General features: G+C 45.9%; 3 protein-coding genes across 5 annotated transcripts in view; 1 reads left to right on the forward strand and 2 right to left on the reverse strand.

The window, feature by feature from the left end:
• The window catches only part of Hacd3 (3-hydroxyacyl-CoA dehydratase 3), a 34,678-nt gene extending 27,779 nt beyond the window's left edge, over positions 1-6,899 (reverse strand). Inside the window, exon 1 of the mRNA XM_021206818.2 lies at positions 6,644-6,899. Coding sequence (XP_021062477.1) covers positions 6,644-6,730 — 87 coding nt within the window. The 5' untranslated portion in view covers positions 6,731-6,899. The remainder of the gene's footprint in view (positions 1-6,643) is intronic.
• A 10,346-nt stretch (positions 6,900-17,245) lies between these two features.
• LOC110328366 (basic salivary proline-rich protein 1-like) lies at positions 17,246-17,812 on the reverse strand. The gene has a single exon (XM_021207804.1). It carries the CDS (start codon positions 17,810-17,812, stop codon positions 17,246-17,248), a length of 567 nt encoding a protein of 188 aa, XP_021063463.1.
• Dpp8 (dipeptidyl peptidase 8) overlaps positions 17,347-22,338 on the forward strand; it is a 60,371-nt gene continuing 55,379 nt past the window's right edge. Inside the window, exons 1-3 of one of the 3 annotated variants that reach the window (XM_021208083.2) lie at positions 17,347-17,556; positions 19,818-19,954; positions 21,575-21,847. In XM_021208083.2, the coding sequence (XP_021063742.1) occupies positions 19,939-19,954; positions 21,575-21,847 (289 nt within the window). In that variant the 5' untranslated portion in view covers positions 17,347-17,556; positions 19,818-19,938. Of the gene's footprint in view, positions 17,557-17,601; positions 17,860-19,817; positions 19,955-21,574; positions 21,848-22,338 lie in introns of those variants that run through there. The other 2 variants (XM_029542918.1, XM_021208084.2) reach the window with 2 other exon arrangements.

Genomic DNA, 22,338 nt, shown 5'->3' on the forward strand with positions numbered 1-22,338 from the left:
AGTGTGCAGCACCCCTCCATCACCTCTGCAATCCAGTGTGCAGCACCCCTCCATCACCACTGCAATTCAGTGTGCAGCACCCCTCCATCACCTCTACAGCAGCTCCTGCCTCCAGGTTCCTGCCCTGCTTGAGTTCCTGTCCTGACGTCCTTCAGTGATGGACTACAGTGTGGAAGTGTAAGCCAAATAAACCTTTCCTCCTCAACTTGCTTTTGGTCAAGGTGTTTCATCACAGCAATAGTAACCCTGACTGGGACAGCTGCCATGTCAGTGCTGGGATTTTAACCTGGGTCCTCTGCAGAAGCAGCCAGTGCTCTTACCACTGAGCCTCCAGCCTCCTCGCACTGCTTATTAACATACAGGGTTCTGCTCAAATGTTATCTCCTTGGAGATGTTCCCAGAATAGTGAAGATGCAGATGTCCTTGTGAATTACAAACTTTAGCCTCTTCCCACCAAGAACTTGATGGAAACTCACATCCCATCACCAGGTAGTTCTAAGACCCTCCTACTGAGCTGGATGTGGTGGCCTTTAATCCCAGCACAAAAAAGGCAGTTGGATCTGAACCAGCCTGCTCTACAGACAAGAGTTCCAGGACTTCCAGAGCTACAGAGAGAAACCCTGTCTCAAAAACAAAACAAAAACCAACTTACTGAAAACCATGGTTTCCCACAAAGATGTTCACTGAGCAGCGATAAGCCCCCCCAGTTTAGTTAAAAATAAACAAAAACTCCAGTGTGTAAGAAAGTATGTCCCCGGCTTAGTGGTGGTGGAGCACCTGGAGCAGAATCTGGCCTGAATCTGGAATGACGGCACCTAAACTTTGAAGAAGCCTATTGTCAGTGATTGTTGTCTGAGATTTTATGGGGTTATTCTTTTGAAGGATTCTCAGAGTCTTTGCACAAGTCCCCAGACATGCCTAGCAAACCAGGACGTGTCTGTATGGCTAAAAATTGCTTAACAGTTTTGTTATATGGAGACTTGACTTGCTAAAGGTGCTTTTTGTAACAATAAAGAGGCTCTGCAAAAGGGTCCTCGAGAGGCTGATCCCCTTGCTGCTTGAGAAGCCTAAAATCATCCTGTCTTGTCCCTCTTCGATCAATAGTCCTGCATAACCCAGAGCACGGACAAGGCACACCTTTATTAATCCAGCACTCAAGAGGCAGAGGCAGGCAGAGCTCTGAGTTCAAGGCCAGCCTGGCCTCTAAAGCAAGTTCAGGAGAGCCAAGGCTCTGTTACACAGAGAAACCCTGTCTCAGGGTGTGGGGTGTGGAGTGTGTGGGTGTATGGGTGTGTGTGTACACGGACTGGGTGCATATTTTACAAAGCAGACATGGCCTCCAGGTTCTCTCAGACATTTTGTGTGTGCGTGCACTCTCAGAAAGCCCCTGAGTAACTTTTAAAATACAGATTCTAAGGACTCATCCTTCTGCGCAAAACTCTTCAATAGTTCTCACTGCTCTACAATGAAATCCAAGCTCCTTACCATGGCAACAAGGCTCTACATGACCTACATCTTTAAACCCTCCAAGCTCCTCTCCCTCTTTTCCTTATAACACCCCACACATACTAATGTCCTTTCTGTTCCCCAGGAACCCTCCAAGGCCCAGGCCTGTCTTAAGTCTGTGCACTTGTCAGAATCAATCTCTCTCTCTCTCTCTTTCTCTCTCTCTCTCTCTCTCTCTCTCTCTCTCTCTCTCTCTCTCTCTCTCTCTCTCCCTTTTTCCCACTTTGTGTGTAATGAAGGGGGTCTATCCCACAGCCTGTCTAACATTCGAAAACCATTCTTCCACTGAGCTGCAAGCCCAGCACTCCTCCGTGCCTCCTGCATAACTCATTCTATCCTCTTGGCTCAGACCTCATCATTTCGTCCATGCAGCCTCCTCTGACCACTTAGTTAAGCCTGCCTCTGCCATCTCAGGTCTCCTTTATTTTCACCTTAGCGCTCATCTAGAGGCCTGTTTTCTGCAGTAAGTATCTCCTGTCTAGCCCCTCAACCCCAAGACACTACCTTTTTATTACATACCGTGACCAACATCTAGTCCATGGCCTTGGATCTAAATCAATTCAAATGACCAAGTTAGTTTACTGCTTTATGAGTAGTTTTGTTTTTTTTTTTAAAGATTTATTTATTTAGTATATGTAAGTACACACTGTAGCTGTCTTCAGACACTCTAGAAGAGGGAGTCAGATCTTGTTACAGATGGTTATGAGCCACCATGTGGTTGCTGGGATTCGAACTCCGGACCTTTGGAAGAGCAGTCGGGTGCTCTTACCCACTGAGCCATCTCACCAGCCCCCATGAGTAGTTTTGTTTTGTGGTTATGAACAGTTTAGAGTCTCTGAATTATGTTGTGAAATGTTTCAAGCAATTGACCAAACACTGTAAACTGTAACAAACACTGCCATCCATAACTAATATGCATTGACAGCATGCTCTATTTGTCTGTGGCCTAAAAGGAAATAAAACAGACACGGGTACAGTTGCAATTACTTAAAACACATCTTCAATTCAATCAGACATTGCCAAACTATTCTGAAAAAAGAAAATGCCAATTAATACTCGCACTAACTGTATTAAAGATGACTCACTGAAGGCCAGCAGAACAACAAAAAAATACCTCATGTTGGGCCAGAACGATAGCTCAGTAAGCAAAGACGCTTCTAGCCAAGCCTGACCATGGTCTGTTCCCCAGACCGGGATGATAGGAGAGAGCTGACTCTGAAAGCTGTCCTCTGACCTCCACAAATGCACTGTGTCTCAATCTTGAACAAACACACATGGGTGCGCGCGCACACACACACACACACACACACACACACACAAAGTAATTTTCCCTTAATTTGAGACAGGGTCTCACAAAATAGTCCTGGCTAACCTGGAACTTGCCATGTAGACCAGGCTGGCCTCAAACTCACAGATACCTGCCTCTGCCTCCCAAGTTCTGGATTAAAGGTGTGCACCAACACAGCCATCCCCTCCCCCCAGAAATGTTTACTGTCTCTCTTCCAAACATACACAGCATCAACTGATGTCAGAAACTCTGTACTTCCCAATCTCGTGTGGAAAGAATAGCATGCTCTCATAGCCCCTGCTTATCCCCGAAGCTAGGCAGGCAGTGTTTCAGCGTCCTAGACATTCATTATGATCTGTTCTTTTTTTCCTGCTAGAAAACACATGTTTTCTTACTCTGTTCTTTAGGAAAGACGTTAGTGGTTTGCAGTGTATTTGGGGCAAGTATATTCTTCAAACTTGCCTTCCTCATCAAGCTTCTCCTTTAGGGTTTACACTTTGTTTCTTATGGTGTTCTGTGTTTCTAATGCCAGTCTCCTCCATTTTCCTTAGCAGCTTCACTTTACACAGTCAGTTTTCATTAACCCATTTAAAAGTGATTTTTGCGAATGTCCTAGAGGCAGAAATCTTATCTTTTTGCCACTTAGATTGATAGTTCTCCTAATCCAATTTTCTGAATGATTCATCCTTTCTCAATTACTGTGTAAAGCCATCTTGGCCATGTGATAAGGTTTCGTATGTAGATGGGTCTGCTAACAGATGGTGTTCTGCTTCAGAGCTCTGTGTATCTATCTCTCATCTAAGATTTAACATCACAGTCATATAAACCCCACATGCTTCGACGGCACACTAGAATTTAAAAATTCCCTCTAGACCCAGTTCAAACATCAAAAGAACCCTTCCTATGAATCAGATATTATTACTCATATTTATGCAAATTAAGAGGATGAGGATCATATTATCTGTGGTCACTAGCTAATAAATAGAAGAATAAAGGCCAAATCTCACACCGTGGATGACTTCTCTTTCTACCAGACACTGAAAAACAGTATCTTTCAAACTAACTGTGTACTCTGTCTGAGTACAGCAGAAACCTTGCTAAATGAACACTTGCTTTAACAACCATGGAGGCTGAGCCAGACCCGTGTACTGATGCTGCCCTTCACCAGAGGTGCTATTCCAAAATCACCATTCCCGCCAGGCGTGGTGGCGCACGCCTTTAATCCCAGCACTTGGGAGGCAGAGGCAGGCAGATTTCTGAGTTCGAGGCCAGCCTGGTCTACAGAGTGAGTTCCAGGACAGCCAGGGCTATACAGAGAAACCCTGTCTCGAAAAAACAAAACAGAACAAAAAAAAAAAAAAAATCACCATTCCCTGCTGCCTTTGCTCACCTCAAGCGTAATGTCTTGAGTGAAGCTGTTTACAACCCTGTACACAACAGAGGTGGTTTCCCATCAGTGCTAACTCTGCAACTCCAAAGACTGATGTAACAACTGGACTGTGCATCTTGTCCTGGGAGGAGGCAGAATTGATCACCCCCCATACTGCTATAGAGTTTTCAACCCTTTGAAATTCATTCGGCAGCTGTAGGATACATTATAAGATGCAAAAGAGTATTGGAAAGCTGCCCAAGAGCCCAGAACCTACCTTAGGGACCAACGAGAGTGAGTACTCCTTAAGTGGTTTGTACTAAGCAAATGGATTGCTTCATCTTGAGCCGACCCTGAGCTACAAGTGGTTTCGACAGAACCCTAGTAGATTAATCAAGAAAGCAAATAGAGGCAGCTCATGACATTCACTAAAAGCACAGCAAGAACAAACCATTCTCTTATTGGCCATTACTGTCTCATAGAACAACAACTCAGAAAAGATTATTCTGAAAACAGAATGAGGCCAGGCCTAATGCACAAGTGTGTATAAAAACTAACACCTGGTCACACTGCCACCAACACCAGACACCCTCCCTTTCTTGGGTGAACACTCTTTCTCCAAAACAGTTTAATCTTGTCTCTCTCTCCTTACTGTTTTTCAGAACAGTTTTATCCACAGCATCTAAGCTACAGTGAGCCCCCTCCTCCATTTGGACTCTCACAAACACCAATGCTCAAATCCTATAATCAGTTTTAACACATTCTTATTAGACACTGACACACACACACACACACACACACACACACACACACGGCAAAGAGTAGTTACAATAAACTTGGTTTTAGCTACAGGTGGGCTCTCTGGTAAGTTCTCCCAGTAACAGGTAAACAAGAAGCCTTCTTATCTCTGGAAGTTATTTCCAACTGAATGAAAGAGAGGCAAAGAATTATTTTAACACCAGGGACCTGTTTTAACACCAAACCCCGGTTTTACCAACAGACATATTCATGAACAACCTTTTTTGTTTGTATGTAATATACTTCCTTATGGACAGAATGCCCTGGAAAAGGTGCCTGTGCCTGTGCCTGGGAAAGTGGAGCTCGACTGACTCATCTCTGTAAATCTGTGGTGTGTTATACACAGTATTGACATGTTCTTTTAAAACTAACGCCTCAGACTAGCAGATGAGAAGCCCCAGAAAGATAAAGCCTCCATAAGGAGTGAGGGACTCATTCTTCCCAAAAATTTCTTGAAAAGGACTTTTCTCTCCAAAAGAAATTTTCTCCTTTCTTCTCCACCTTCACAGTGTTTACTGTTAACATGTTACAAACGTGAATCTCTGGGCATGATGGAACACACTTTGGATGGTGCAACACTCAGGAGGCAGAGGCTGGCAGATCTCTTTGAGTTCCAGGCCAGCCATAACTAACATAGCATGACTGTCTCCAAAATACAAAAATAAAAATTAAAAACATAAGCTTTTTTTTTCTATTTTAGCAAAGAATCTTGTAGCAGAGTAGAGGACAATAGCACAGAAAATTATACATCCTATTATAGAGAAGCATTTATTCAGGTTTGCTTACACCTTAAATGAAATGTACTGCTTACTCAAAGACATTCTGGCCAGTATTAGCTTCATCATTCACAAGGGGAAACGATTTACATTCCAAAAGCAAAGGTTAGACTCAAGTGGACAGGGGTACCCAGACCCTGCAAGAAAATAGACCAGATGAATTCATGAATTCAGACAGGTATCTAATTTCGAGCAAGAAACAGTTCAGAGGAATGAAGATTACAATACCATGGATGTCAAGGAGACTAGGGAAAGAACAATCCAGACCAAAACCACTCGCTTCACACAGAATACTGGATGGTTTGGTTAGAGACATGGGAAGTTCCCAGGGATTTGATTTGCTCACATTAATAGGGAAACGAGATGAAATGAATGCTTAGTGTAACACGATAATTTCTTTACGCAACTTGCTAAGGTTGAGCTCGCAGCCTTAAAGATAGGATGGAAATAATTTCCTTGGTGAGCGGGGGTGTAGATTTCTATCACTGAACGGTTGGGGGGTTGCCCCCCGCCCAGCCCAGCGACGGGCTTTGAGAAGGTCAATGGGCCGCCCGGGCTGGTCCTCAGAGGCCAGCGCTGACGTCCAACCACGGCCCAACAGGCCACTGTCACGCCGCACTTTAGACCCACGGAGCTCATCTCACAATTCAGAGGACCTCAGGCGACCCGAAGGCCAGCCGCCGGCCTCCGGGACTCCGCTGCGGCTCCCCAGGGCGCCTGCCAGAAACAAAGGGGACACCGGGACTAAGCGCAGAACGCCCGACGGCACCTGCAGCCCTAGGGGGAGACCGGAGCGCTCCACTCGCGGCTCCCGGGGTCTCACTGCAGGAGCGCATACCCGCAGGGCAGCCGATGGGGACCTGGAGGCCCCCCGATCCTGCGCGCAGTCCCCAGCCCGACCTTTACCTGCACGTCACTCAGCTCCACGCGCAGATACAGCTCGCGGTGTCGCTGAGCCCAGTAGACGTGCGGCGTCAGCACTTGAGTCTCCATGGCCCACGCTGTCCGGAGGAGCGGGGAGGCTCGGCTTGCTGCGCCTCGTTACCTCGGCCTGTGAGCCGCTGGAGCTAGCCGAACGCAGGCCGCAGACCCGCACGCTCCGCAGCCCGCAGCCCCGCTGTCTCGAGATAACCCACGCTCCCGGCCCGCGCTTGCGCAGTGAGGACGGGGGGAGGGGAGAGGGAGGGGCGGGAGGGCGGGGTGGGACGTCGGGAGGCGAGCGGCTGCGTCACGTGATCTGCGGCACCGTGGCCTTGGTGTCTGAGGCTTTCCAGCTCTGTGCTTACCGCCTATTGCGCTTCAGAGAAGTCCTTGCACAAGAGCAAGAAAGTGAGAGGCTCTAATCTACAAAGAAAGGGCGGATCGGCGGCGTAGGAAGAGGCTTGTGTGCAAGGATCCCTTTCCAAGTTTTTATGTATGAACGCAGCAGTTAGTGAGAGCCCACTTCCTCCCTGGGCTTCAAAGCCACACACAGAAAGACAGATGAGACGTTCAAGACATACATTGGTGTTGCTTTTTTTTCCTTCCTTCCTTCCTTCCTTCCTTTTCTTCTTTCTGTCTTACTATGTAGCTCTAGGTGACCTGAAACTCACTAGGTAGACCAGATCCAGGGCCTTGTCATCTGCTTCTGCCTCCCAGAGTGTTGTGATTTAAAGGTGTGCAACACCTCACCTGGCCTCAGGCTTCCTGTTTTAAGAGAGATGGCTTCCTTTTACTGCCCAACAAACAGAACAGCCCATTCGTTATAGCTATCTACATTAACTAATAAACAAGCAAACATCCTCGGCATGTTCCTTGGCATCCCTAGCTCTGTCCCGAGCATTTGAGGACCTGTATGCTGCAGACGGGCCCTCTAATAACCTCAGGTCCTTGCAGCGTTATCATCTGTTTCTAAGTTTTTCTGTAAAGAAGCCCAGCTATTATGGACCCATCTCCAGGGAATTCAATAAGGAGAGAGAGACAGAGTGATGAGCCAGAGGACTACAGGACTGTAGCCTAGTTGGTAGAGTGCCCCGGGTTTGATCCCCAATAGCACCTCAGGGAGAGTGGTGAACACTTGTAATCTCAGCACACTTGAGATGTTCAGAAGTGCAAAGTCATCCTCAGTTACGTACTGAGTTCAAGGCCACCCTGAACAAACAAAGGAAAAGGAAATAAAGGAGAGTGTATCATCCAGGCTAGCCATAAAGTACAAGGTGGTGGGGTAGGGTGAGGGACATCAGAAGGCAAGGCCAGGGGCAGGGGGATGGGAATAAGGGTTTTATGATGATGTCAGTCAAATGAAAAGGAAACCAGACTGTCCTCTAGAGAGAGACAGCTTCCCTCCTAGCCCTGTTTGGCTCGGGGCCACGTCTCCCTTCTCAGAGATCAGTCATTACCACTGCAGAAAGCTTTCATTTGGTCCTTGACACTGATAAAGGCTACTGCCAGGACGTAAGCCTAGTTTCTGATGTTGGCAAGAGATCCTGCTTGGCTTTGATGTTCAGCTTTTTACAGACTCTTCTGATGCTTGAAGGACGTTTAGAGGAGGAGCTGGTGTAGATGGGGATGGAGATTATTTGGTAGAGCACTTGTCCAGCATACACAAAGCCTTCGGCTGGATCCCCAGAACCATCAGGCCACATAGACCAGTGGTCCACATATGTAATCCTAGCACTTGGAAGATGGAGGCTAGAGGATCAAGAGCGCAAGGTCATCTTTGGAATTAAAGTCTGGCCTGAGATGCATGAACCATGTATGAAGCAAAAAAAGAGGGGGTGAAGGGAGTTGCTGAATTCAGCTATTTGGATCCTCACCTATGCACAAAACATCTAACCAGTTATCTATAACCAAAACCAAGTTTGTCTGTCTAAGTCACAAAGGGAGAAACACTGGATAAACCCAGGCATCTGGTGGGGAACAATCAGATCATATACCTATAACCTCCTAGCTATGCCACGAGGGTCAATACTGCTCCCAACCTTTACCAGAAAGATCAGCTCATCAGTTACAGTTTAAAGGAAATCACGAAGTTGTCCCCACCTGAGTTGACACCATCCTTCCCCATACCTGCCTTACATGTGGGCTGTGGCCTTTTCCTCATATTTCCTCCTTCCCATCTGATAACTCTAGTTCTCTTAGTTGTTTATGTGATTGCCAAACACAGACTCTTGGCAAATATTTGTGCGTAAATAGTGCATCAGTAGTGGGCATAAAACACAGAGTAAAATTCATGGAATCGTTTGCACGTCCTAAGACATTGCTGTAAGTATATATATGAAAACAATCAGTGTGGGGAGAGAGGGAAACTGAGTGCCTGGTGTACTAGGATGGGAGAAAACATTTCCTTTTTATCCTCAAAGCTAGTGTGTGTGCATGCGTGTACATGGTCATACAGCTGTGTGCATGGGGGGCTATGTGCGTGTCTGTGGGTATATGTGGATGTGTTCATCCATGTGTTTGGAGGCTAGAGATTAATATAGTTGTCTTCCTCAGCCACTTTTTGAAAAAGGATCTCTCACTGAGTCTGGAGCTCATTGACTTGACAGTGCTGGCTGGTGAATACACCCCAGTGATCTGCCTAGATCTACTGTCTCAGAACCAGGTTTAAAGATAGGTACCACTGCACCTGGCTTTTGCAGGTAGCAGAACTCAGGTGTCCGCACTTGCATAGCACACTTTAAAACTGAGTCATCTCTCAGGTCCTCCCCAGTGTTATTTTTTTTAAAAGCATATGACAGAATTGCCTATTCAAAACATAACCGTGAGAAGAAAACCAGGAGAAACCCCATATTTTGTTATTGTAGCTTGGTGTATGACATGCCCTTAACCTAGCACGCTGTTTCCTGCGATCCCCAGCCTCAGTATGTGTGTTACCTACTCATGATCACTCGCCCCACTAGAGTAAAAGCCTGGATTGCCTGCTCTGCCACCTTAACATCTAACAGGATGTCTTTCAGAAAGGAGATGCTTAAAACATACTCGTTAAAGATTACCAGCAGAGGGCTGGTGAGATGGCTCAGTGGGTAAGAGCACCTGACTGCTCTTCCGAAGGTCCGGAGTTCAAATCCTAGCAACCACGTGGTGGCTCATAACCATCTGTAACAAGATCTGACTCCCTCTTCTGGAGTGTCTGAAGACAGCTACAGTGTACTTACATATAATAAATAAATAAATCTTTTAAAAAAAGAAGATTACCAGCAGAGAAAAATTTTTAAAAAATGTCAGTGGTAAGACCCAATGCTAGAAACACTTTGGTGAAATTGTCATACCCATGCTTAATGTAACCATGGATAATCTAAATTTGCAGTCATTTTGCACAGCAGCATTGCAATATATAACAAGGAAAACAACATTTGTGTTACACAGGCTAGTTGTAATTTTAATTTTTTTAAACACCTATTTATAATGATGGTTCTTAAGCACTTTAACCTTCCTTGTAACCCATCACCCACTGGAGATAGTGGAAAACAAAGGATATGAGGGAAGTGGACCTGTTTAGAAAGGTTCTTTGAAGCAACTCCTGTCTGTGTTGTCTGGAAATCATCAGTTCAGTTCACAGGTTAGCAGCGGCAGCTCTATCCACTTGCAGGCACTTCACCAATGCCCAGCAGTCCAGTTCGGTAGAGTCAGGATAGCGAACAGGAATCAGCAGCGGTGGCACGACTTAGCAGAGACAGCCAGGCCTCAGCCTTGGCATGAGCCAGCAGGAGGGACCTAGAGAGACACCAGGAAAAGTTCTTAGCTGTGTCTCTCTTAGGAAGTGCATCTGTCTCAATGGCCATCACTCTGCCATTCAGCCCAAACTGATGGAAGTAGCAAGAAACTACAGAACATCACTGAAAGGTTTTTGGCACATTTCTCTATATGGAGTGCCAACAAATGCACCTCAACTATGAAATGTAAGGCAGACCAATACATGTGTATCCTTAGCAAAGAATCTTTCATCACATGTCCTTTCATGTGCTTGCTTTAACAGAACATCCTCTCTCCTGCATCTGCTTCAGGAAAATATTCCTTCAGGAGTCTGCCTTAGCCTTTCACCTGTGTCCACTTCAGCTTAATACTCCTTCACGTGTTTGCCCCAGCAAAACACCATTCAAACAACTTTCCAAAGAACCCTGAAGTTTATACTTCACCTAGTGATTTACCTTTCGTGGATTTTAGTCTAAGAAAATCGTTCCAAGGAAGAAAGATGTACTAAATGTCTATAAATACCACACAAGGTTTAAAAAAAAAAAGCCAACCAATCCAGTTGCTGTATTACAACCCATAGTTGGGGAAAGTAGCAAATTCAAAACACTGAATGTGTTTATGACTTGTTAAAAAAATTAATGCTATTAACATTGTACAGATACAAGATGCTAAGAAGTAACTTAGGTTTTTGTTTTTCTTTTTTTTTGTTGTTGTTGTCTCTGTTTTTCGAGACAGGGTTTCTCTGTGTAGCCCTGGCTGTCCTGGAACTCACTTTTTAGACCAGCTGGCCTCGAACTCAGAAATCCACCTGCCTCTACCTCCCAAGTGCTGGGATTAAAGGCGTGCGCCACCACAGCCCGGCAGGTTTTTGTTTTTCTTGCTGTATAACTGTGGTCATCAGTTTTACTGTCAAGCTGACACAGTCTAGAATCACTTGGAAAGGGAGTCTCAATGAGGAACCTTCTGGATGGTGTTAGACTGTTGGCTAGAACTATGAGGGAGTTTCCTAATTGGGTTAACCAGGACTGGGACACTTACCCTGAACATGGGCAACACCATTTTGTGGGCTGGGTCCTGGTCAGTGTGAAAAGGAGAGAGCCTACTGAGCACAGCCCGGCGTGTGCCCGTTCCCCCTCTGCTCTTGACTCGGTGTGATGAGACAGGCTGCTTCAAGTTCTTGCCTTTCCTGCTATGATGCTCTGCAGCGTGAGCTGGGAGTGAAAACAAAGCCTTTCTCTCCTAAGTAGCTCTTGTCAGAATGTCTCTCACCGCAATGGGCAAGGATGCACTAGCACTGGCTCCTTCCCAGACTGGAGTGCTAGGAGGAGGCAGCCATTGCTCTCTGAGTTGTAATGGTGGGACTCAGGCAGAGATGCTGTCTTAGGGTTTCTGTTCCTGCACAAAACATCATGACCAAGAAGCAAGTTGGGGAGGGAAGGGTTTATTCAGCTTACACTTCCATATTACTGTTCATCACCAAAAGAAATTAGGACTGGAACTCAAGCAGGCCAGGAAGCAGGAACTGATGCAGAAACCATGGAGGAACGCTGCTTACTGGCTTGCTTCCCCTGGCTTGCTCAGCTTGCTTTCTTATAGAACCCAAGACTACCAGCCCAGAGATGGCACCACCCACAAGGGGCCCTCTCCCTTGATCACTAATTGAGAATATGCCCTACAGCTGGATCTCATGGAGGCATTTCCCCACCTGAAGCTCCTTTCTCTGTGCTAACTCCAGCTTGTGTAAGTTGACACACAAAACCAGCCAGTACAGATGCCAAATCCTCCTTTCAACAATTCAACTTCGTGTGTGAGACAAAATATCTGGAAGGGCAAAACAGTCCAAGAATAAACACATTGCTCCACTAAGAACAGACTCAGAGAAGCCAAGCCATCCCCCAGACAAGGAACTCTGGAGGAGGCTTTGAGAGAAACATTCTTGGGGCTGAATTGGGTTGGGGGCAACCCTGCTTCTAGAGCCACCTTCTCAGGGAGCTTAAGACAGCAAGTGACAATTTACCAATATAATGCACATGACACTGGATTTACCTATGACTGAGCAAAGTTATGCTTTTTGTTCCTACATGAGTGAGTCATGAAAGTCCAGGTTGCATTGAACTACATAAAAACTAAGAAAATTACACACACGTAGCTTGAAAATGTTTCTCTGCTCACATGTAAAATGCACATACAAAACAAAAGGCCTATGGCAGACTAGCAAGATTATTGATATGTCTTTTAGTTATGTCTGGAACTTCTGTTTAGACTTCAAATTTGGAGACGGATGCTTGTTGTTGGAGAGATTGCCCACAGGCTTTTGTCTGCCTCTCAGGTTCCCCAGGTGTTATTTTCCTTTGGTTTTAGTCAAGTTCTGCCCCTAGGATGAGATCAGTATAGTGTATGTGTGTTCATGTGACTGCATATGCAACATGTGTTTAGTGTGCATGCACATGTATATGTACGCATGTGGAAGTCACAGGTAGACAGTGAGGGTCTTCCTCAATTGCTGTCCACCTAATGGATTATTTAATTAATTTTAAGACAGGGGCTCACAGTGGACCTAAAGACAGCCCAGCTCAGCTCGCCTGTCAGGAGAGGGGCCCAAGGAATCATCCTATTTCTTCCTCCTCAATGCTGGAACAACAAAGTGTGTGCTGCCAAAGCTTGGCTTTTTTATGTAGGTTCTTAGAATCAAACTCAGGTCACCAGGCTTGCATGGCAACCACTTTACCAACTGATTTAACCCCCCCAGCTCCTGAAATCATTACACCTCGTCAGTTAATTTTGGGAGTTCCATCTAAAAACTGCCAATAAGTGGCCTTCTGCCTCACTCTCCTTCTTTGGGAAGCAAAGAAGTAAGTATAGGGGCTCATATAATATATGTGATATATATTTTGTATGCAAAATATATACACGTATATGAGGATGCCTATAGAGTGCACACCTGCCTATGCATGGGATCTAAGCATCTTGTCCAAGGAGGACGGTTCAGGCCCTGGCTGGCTCAGTGCTCTCCACCTCTGTATCACTCACATCACTCTCATTAATAAATCAGATGACACATGGAACCCCTGCTGTGCACAGGCATGTCTAATCCTCATTTCACTCGGGGATGTCCATCTGAACTGTGCTACTCTTCTCACCTTACCGTGAGGGAGAGAACATTGAGAAGGGGCTGACATTCCTGTTAGCAGGGAGACGATCTGGATGTGAGGCCAGGTCTGCCTCATTGCTGGAGTTTAGTTCTTTAAACCTGGTCACTGGACAATAGACCCAATACCTCCAACAGGAACTGCCTCCAGGATGTATCCTAGACCCTCCAGAAGGAGGCCTCAACAGGAAGGTCTACAGGAACTCCTCCAGGATGTAACCTAGACCTTACAGACCTTAGTACAGAAAGGTCTCACCTTCCTCTCACCATCTCCCTCGAGAGAGCCGTTTGCTTCAGTCTGCAAGTGGGCGGACCTGTACCAGCCCTGATATGCTAGCTTTTTCCCCATTAATTAATTTATTCATTCAATTTACATCCCTTTCAGTCCCCTTCCCCCACCCATTGGGCTATCTTTAAAGAAAATTGATTTGTTTTTATTTTATGTGTATGGGTTTATCTACATCTATGTATATTCACTATGTGAGTTCCTGGTGCCCAAGAGCTTTGAGAGTTCTTTTAAAAAAATTTATTTGCTGCTCATTGGTGTTTTGCCTGAACACAAGTCTGTGGGGGTGGGGGTGGGGGTCAGAAGTCCTGGAACTGAAGTTACAGACAAGTGTGAGCTGCTATGTGGGTGCTGGGGATTGAACCTGGGTCCTCTTCAATAGGACCCAGTGTTCTTCACCACTGAGCCATCTCCCCAGCCCTGGATCAAGTGTTCTTGACTGCTAAGCCACCTCTCCAAGCCCCATTACCTGCTGTGCTATCTTAGTCATGCTTCACACCCTAGGTAACTTGTCTCTTCCTGTTCAGTGCCAAAGCTACAGGGCAGCATAAAAGCAGCCAAGCTTTATCAATAACCTATAACAAGACTTGGCAAGGCCTGACTTGTTTGGCCAGCAGAGGTGTAAAGAGACACTTAGGTTCAGCCTCTCACATGTTCACATAAAGAGTGTACAAAGGAATCAGGATTCTCAGGGTTTGCTGTTGCTGCTGTTGTTGTTGTTGTTGGTGGTGGTGGTTTAGTTTTTGGGTTTTTTGTTTGTTTGTTTGTTTGTTTTTGAGAAAGTTGTCTCTGTGTAGCTCTATTTGACCTGAAGATTCCTTTGTAGACCAGGCTGGCCTCAAACTCACCTAGTTATCTCAGTCTTTACCTCCAGAGTGTGGGGGTTAAAAGGCAGGCATTGCCCTGCCATGCCTGTTGCTTCTCAGGAATCTTGACAGGCACACTGAAAAAGACTGTGCTGAAACAAAAGGGAGACCTGAATTGTGAGACACCCACTGATGAGGAGTGAGCTATGGGACACCTACCCCTGAGATGGGAGTTACCGGACACCTACCCCCGAAGAGACAATTCTTGATTGTGCTAAGCAGCTTTTATGTTCTTGGCAAAGGGCAAAGAAAACCATATAGGTTATAGGAAGCTGCGGGGAGAGATGTTGCATGAAATATTAGAAAAGTATCTTTCTAGCAGTTTCCCAGGGGAGACTGCTTGGAACTCCTCACAAACCTACACTCTCCTCGAGGGCGCAGCTCAGCTCTGGCTAGAACCTTTGCTCTGTGGCTGTATGGACATAGGTGGTGTTGCCAAGATGCTGAGCCACAGACATTCCCCCACTGTTTCATCAGAATGTGAGGGCTGTTGAGAAGCCTTGGTGCTGGGGGATTGAGTCCAGGGCTTCAGACGTGCCAAGCACCTTTCTGTGAGGAGAAAGAAAAGGAGCTAGAGACGTGGCCACACTCTGTAGCAAGACTTGTCTGGTCTAGAACACACTATATAAGCTGGGCTGGTCTCCACCTCACTGGATAGCTTAGGCTAACCTCGTGCTCACAGCAGTCCTCTTATCTAGTTTCCCTAACAGGGAACTACAGGTGCAAGGCGCCACACCCTGCTGCTAAGCACCTGTCCTTCCACCGAGCTACAGTCCTAGCCAGGGGAGGGTTTGTTTGCTCATCTTAACCACGTTGTAGGGGAGAGAAAATAACTCTGAAAACTTACAAGTCTGAATCTGACTCTCTCTCTCTCTCTCTCTCTCTCATCCAGACTGATCCTGAACTCAGACAGAATCCTCCTGCCTCAACTTCCTAAGTACTGAGATTTCCAGCCTGTACCACCAGGCCTGTCTTCTAATTCATTATGAGGATGCAAACTGCACAAAAATCAGGAAATGTGTCCTTTTCCCCCACTCTTTGTGGGCCCAGATTTGAGAATAGTGTCAGCAAATGATAGAGAATCCTTGAGCCCAAAGGAAATTCAAGATAGCTCACTGTACTTTGATAATGGGGTAGGTGTGTGTATTTAGTCTTAAACGTGCTCTCAGATCAGAGACATCGTATGGGACACTTAGCGAAAACTGCTGTCCTCTTTTTCCTTTTAAAAGATTTTATTTATTTTATGTATATGAGTGCACTGTCTGTCCTCAGACACACCAGAAGACGGCATCGGATCCCATTACAGATGGTTGTGAGCCACCATGTGGTTGCTGGGAATTGAACTCTGGACCTCTGAAAGAGCAGTCAGTGCTCCTAACCCCTGAGCCATCTCTCCAGCCTCTGCTGTCCTTTCTTTTAGGGAGCTCAACATCAAAAAGAAAAAATAAAATAGAGGGAAGGCTCCTTTAACCTTACAGTGGGTCAGTACACACTGCAGTGGGACACGGTGCCTGTGGATCCTCTCTTAATGACATTCCAAGAATCCCAATGACACACAGCTCCCAAAGACAATGACAGGAACCGGGAAGGCATAGCTCCTCCACCAGTCTGGTCTCAGCCTATTTTTCCAGCTACCTTTTCCCTCCTTCCCCTCCTTTCCCTCAGCTAATGTACAGTGTGGATTAGGAAATAAATGATGGGCCAAGAGACCTGCCTCTCAGTGTAGCAGCCACCTCCAGGCCTTATTTCTCCATCTTTCATGTCTCAGTGCCACAGGCATTGTTCTCTTTCATCACTACTGAACGACAATGTTGTTATATCCATTTACAGAGAGAAGACCCTAACCCAAGAAAGAATGGGTGGTCTACTAAAGATCTTTAACATTAAAGTTCTGGAGGCTAGAGAGATGATGGCTCAGTGGTTAAGAGCACTGGCTGCTCTTCCAGAAGTCCAGAGTTTAATTCCCAGCAACCACATGGTGGCTCACAATCATCTATAATGGGATCTGATGCCCTCTTCTGGTATGCAGGTGTACATGCTGACAGAGCACTCTGTCATAAAATAAATAATCAATTAGTTTTTTGTTTTTGTTTTTTTAAAGAAAGAAAAAAGAAAAGAAAAATTTCTGTATCCAAATTCACGTTTTTTTTTCCACCCATCATAACTGTAATGCTGACATCTCCGAAGCCATAGTTGGCCTCTGTCATCTCAAAAAGGCAGGGATTTTGGCTTTCTGCTCTAACGCAGGAGTGTGTGTGTGTGTGTGTGTGTGTGTGTGTGTGTGTGTGTGTGTGTGTGTGTGACAGACAGAGACAGAGAGACAGAGATTGGATATAGAGGTTGAATAAGCGCCTGCTGGAGCTGGTTTGCTCTTTCAGAAATCTTGCAGGCCCAGGAGCCTGTACCTGATGAGCCATCCCACCGGCCAGTGAACATGAAGTTTATTTACTTTGAGTAGCCAACAGAGGCGGGGTGAATGTTGCTTTCTCTTAGAACCTTGTATGTTTTCCCTCCCGTCAGAAAGTCCACTTGCGTCACCTCCTCCCGCCGCTCGGTGGCGCTGTGGGGCCCGCTCGCGCACAGAGGCGAGAGTCCTCCTTTCTTGGTCCGGCCGCTAGCCTTCCTCGGTCGGAGGGCGGGGCTCGAGGAACCGGAAGTGCCGAGGCCTTCGGTGCTGTCTTCGCCTCCGCCGCTTTTAAGTCCCTTCGTCCGCTGCCTGGGGGCCGCGGGGGCCGCCGCCGAGGAAGCTGCTGTGGCCCCGACGGGAGCGGAGGCGGCGCGGCATGAAGCGGCGTAGGCCCGGTCCATAGCGCATCCGGACGGTCCGGGCGGGCCCGGGGGGAAGGTGCAGTATCCGCCCGCTCTCCCTCCCCTGCGCCCGCGAGGCCACGGAGCTCCGGCCGGCCGCCCTCGGGCCGCTCCCGCCGGGAGAGCGGGTGGCTGGGCCCCGTTGGCCGGAAGAGGAAGCGCACCCTCGGATTGCGAGGCCGCCAACGTTCACTGGGCGCCCCTGAACGCTGGCTGCTGCCCGCTCGGACTCGCACGTCCGTTATCTTGATAGAGCCTGGCTCGGGTTGGGATGCCGGGGACGGTCCGGGCATACAGAGGAGGAAACGGAAATCCGCAGAGGCGAAGGGGTTCGCCTGAGGTCCGCCAGTGGCGGATGGGATTCGCCTTTGGACTCGCTGCTTTCCCCCAGCCGGGTGTTCCTTCCTCCCTCCCTCCCTCCCGCTTCACTCTAGAGCCATCCCTCCGCGCTCACTGTCTCGCTGCCATTCTGTTCCACCCATTCGCAGCAGGGTCCTTGCCCTTCCTGTCCAGCTTGCTCATCCTCTTTTAACTAAGCCTTGCTGTTCCTACTGTCCTCTCGCGCCACATTCGCTGCCACACCTCTCTCCTTCCTCATTCATAGCTTTCAAGCCCTTTACCTCTGATAAACTTTCTCAGCTGTAGACACCGAAGAGTGAAATGGCTAGGTTCCAGTGAGGTGTGCTGGGTCTAGACGACTGATTGGTTCTTCCCGTAAAAAGCTACGGGATGCCATTTCTGTAGACCCCACCGCAAGAATCCTGAACTCTTTTAAACACACTATGTCATTTTTCAGAATGAGGGGCTTCACACTTTGGGGAGGTGTCTTGACTCTTAGCCTATTGCTGCTAACATTTTTTACCCTCTTGCCACATAGCTTCCTCATCTCTATGTGGCATACAGAGTTTGGAGTCTAAACTGATGACATATAATTTATTGTTGCAAAAATAACACACATTGTCCCCCCAAGTTAGATTATCAACTGGCTTCTTGATTATTTTTTAGAAAAGCTACCTCTCTCACTTATTCTAAATATTATGGCAAGAAAAAGAAGGCAAAAATGGAATCCTCTTAAAATGAATAGGACATCTTTGTCAAAACTTCTAGCTGGGTATAGTGGTGCATACCTGTAGCCCCAGCATTTGGGAGGCTGAGGCAAGAGGGTCTTGAGTTCAAGGCTAGCCTTGGCTACAGAGTAAGACACTGTCTACAAACAGACAAGTGAACACAATTTAGCTATTAAATTCAAGTTCCCTTTCTCCAAACAATGACCTATAATACACATTTTTTATTGTACTGAATTTATTCTCTCACCAGCTCGCTATGACATCATGTAAAAGGACCATAGGCACATAGAAATAAATTCTGTCTTTGTGTGTGTGTGCTTGTGTGTGCTCGCGGCTCTACACGCACATGTCTTGGGGATCGTTTGGAAGTTGGAGGGTAACTTTTGGGAGTTCTCCCTTTACACTTCATTGAGGCAGAGTCTCAATTGCTGTGTGCTCCAGGCTAGCTGATCAACTTCAGCGGTTCTCCTATGTGTGCCTCCCTTGCTGCATTAGGGCTGGCGGATTGGCAGCCTCTCCAATGCTTCCTTGGGATCCTCTGGCTTCTGCCACAGTGCTTTTACCTTTTGAACCAATTCCCTGGCCCTAGAAATAGATTACATCTGCCACATTCAAGGCTTTACATTTGACACCTCACATCTCTATGCCTTTTTAAAAAGGGTTGTGTGTGTGCGTGAGGGTATATGCATGTGCGTGCAGTTCCCATAGAAACCAGAGGTATTGGATCCCCCTGAGAACTGGTCTTATGGGTGGTTGTGAGCAACCAGAAATGGCTACTGAGAACCAAACACGGGGCCTCTGCAATAGCATTATTAACTCTTAACTGCTGAGCCATCTCTGGCCCACTTTGGCAGTTTTAAAAACCTATCATTTTTCCCTTTAATGTGTCTGGGCATCAAGATTTACACCTACTGTTAGAACTTAACTACGCAATTTGAGTTATGTGTTTCTGGAAAAAAGCAATCTTAGGGCTGAGCTCATTAGGAAAGGTCTTCAATTTCTGAACTCAGGAAGCTGAAGAAGGAGGACTGAATTCAAGATCTGCCTGGGGTTTATAAGACCTATCAACATAAACACAGTTTTGACAAGTTGGGGATCCCAAAGAATTCAGGCATTCCATATTACACTAACAGGAAATCTATCAGTTAAATATTTGGGGATTTTTAGGCTTATATTTTTTTGACCATATATGGTCCATTTTAATGATCAACATCTCTTATCTGGTAAGCAGGATTGGATGGTGAGAAAAGGAAAGATTCCTGTGAGAAGAGATCAGGATGAACGGAGAGATCTGTGCTTAAAGTTGGGCCAGGCGAAAATGATCTCTTTGAAAGTAGAAGAGATCTGAGCAGATGAAAATACCATCAGGTAGGCACCAGGGAAGGTCCAGAAGTGGAGAGGGTGGGGCTGTGAAATATGTGCATAATGCTGAGAATGGCGTTTTAGAAAATTCAGGCCACATATTCTGAGGACATATAGAGAGTATCAGGGGAATCCTGGAAATTAGTTACACAGTTGCATGAATTGCACAACCTGTGTTGTGCAGAACATTTACTGTCAAGAGAGGGGCAGAATGTCATTTAAACTGTACTGTGTGTATATGTGTACAGTCCATTCAGAAATTCCAGTGTTTAAATAAAAGTTGGTATGAGTTTTTACAAGAAGGACTCTAAAGGTATTGATGACTCCAGCTGAGCAGTAAAACTCTAGAAATCTACTGCACTGCTATTTTCTGTTACTTGGCCTTGTACTTGCAAGGGGTAGAGGAGAGATGAGATTTCCCACTTAAGAAAACTGAGTTGGATTGGTGTAGATTCTTTTCATTTTAGTCCCTTGCTCCATCAGAAGACTAGGTCCTTTGACATACTTGATTGAAAGTAGGCCTCCTAGCTTTTAGTTGAGCCAACAACCACCACTCTCAGGTACTGTCACTTGATACTCTGAAGTCAGTGGAGCCCTGGATCCAAGTATTACAATTATACCTGATGTAACAGTATTTGGAGAACTTTGTTATTGGTTATTGTTACATTAGAAATGATAGTATCAGTTCAGCACTTTTGCATACCAGTAATTCAAGTTAGGTGGACTGACTCACAACCTACACCTTTGGGTTACTTACTAGATTGCAGATAACTTCTTATCATGAATTGATGTTAACTGTAAAGCTGAGCTTTAAAAGAAAGACATCATCTTAAATACACAGCCATGTATTGATTGTTGGAGAAGTAGTTAATGATTATGTGAAACATGGTTACAATGTAATTTGTTTCAGTTTATGGAACTGGGATTGAACCCACTACTGAGCTACATCTCTATAAGATTTCCTGATAGCTACATAATCAGGAAGACTAGTCAAGTAGCCGTCAGTAAACACTAAGTATCACAAGTATGGAGTCTAGAGAAGAGCAAAAGGGTTAGAATGTTTCAGTCTGTGTTTAGTTGTTAGGAGTCCCTCTCAATAAGAAAAAACAATGTATTTTCTTAGGTTACTGTCCTAGGTTGTTAAAAGTTCATTGTAACAATGTTGTTACTGTTCTAATTGGTTACATTTTAGAAACAGAGCAGTTAGCATTTGTTAGATGTGTTACTTTTTAAAATGCAAAAACCCTTACCTCCTCTGGCACATAGCTTCACTATTGACATGCTCTGGAGTGGAATGTAGCAGCCAACTGGCACGTGGCCTATTTCCTTCCAGTGTGGGAAAGGAAAAGGAATTTTGGCAGGAGATACCCAAGGAGAGCCTTTTATAAAAAGTTCCCAAAGGGATTTATAGTCACTGTGAAATTGACATGACCTCAATTTAAAAAAAAAAAAAGTCTTTTTGGAACTGAGCACAGAGGTGGAGGTGGGGGACACCGCTACAGCTTTTCTTGTTAGGGTTCATTGCAGCTGTGCTGAGAGGAATGTTATGTATTGATGTGGCGGTACCATTGTAATCATGTGATAGAAGACAGCCCTGTAAACAGCCTCTTGTGCCTTGTTTTCCAGGAAGATGCAACATGGCAGCAGCAATGGAAACGGAGCAGCTGGGTGTCGAGATCTTTGAAACTGCGGAGTGTGAGGAGGGAAATGGTGAATCACAGGACCGACCCAAACTGGAGCCTTTTTATGTTGAACGGTATTCTTGGAGTCAGCTGAAAAAGCTTCTCGCTGATACCAGAAAATACCACGGCTACATGATGGCTAAGGCGCCACATGATTTTATGTTTGTAAAGAGGACGGATCCAGATGGGCCTCACTCAGACAGGGTCTATTACCTTGGTGAGTATGAGTTTGCACTTTCAGTGAGGACGCACCTCCTCAGGTGTGAGTGCCAACTGTCATCCAGAATTGATTTTGGTAGTAAGCAAATCCATGACTCCTTCCTTCCTTCCTTTCTTTCTTTCTTTCTTTCTTTCTTTCTTTCTTTCTTTCTTTCTTTCTTTCTTTTTTAAGATTTATTTATTTATTTTATGTATGTGAATACATTGTAGCTGTACAGATGGTTGTGAGTCTTTATGTGGTTATTAGGAATTGAATTTTTACAACTTCTGCTTGATCAGTCCCTGCTTGCTCCAGCTCAAAGATTTATTTATTTATTATTATACATAAGTACACTGTAGCTGACTTCAGACACACCAGAAGAGGGTGTCAGATCTCATTATGGATGGTTGTGAGCCACCATGTGGTTGCTGGGATTTGAACTCAGGACTTCTGGAAGAGCAGTCAGTGCACTTACCCGCTGAGCCATCTCTCCAGCCCTGACTTGTTTC

This window comes from Mus pahari, chromosome 10 (assembly GCF_900095145.1).
Source record: "Mus pahari chromosome 10, PAHARI_EIJ_v1.1, whole genome shotgun sequence".
Taxonomy (NCBI): Eukaryota; Metazoa; Chordata; class Mammalia; order Rodentia; family Muridae; genus Mus; species Mus pahari.

Excerpts from the sequence above, each read along its gene's own strand:
- LOC110328366 (XM_021207804.1), bottom strand. The coding sequence starts at position 17,812 with ATGCCCGGACCGTCCCCGGCATCCCAACCCGAGCCAGGCTCTATCAAG.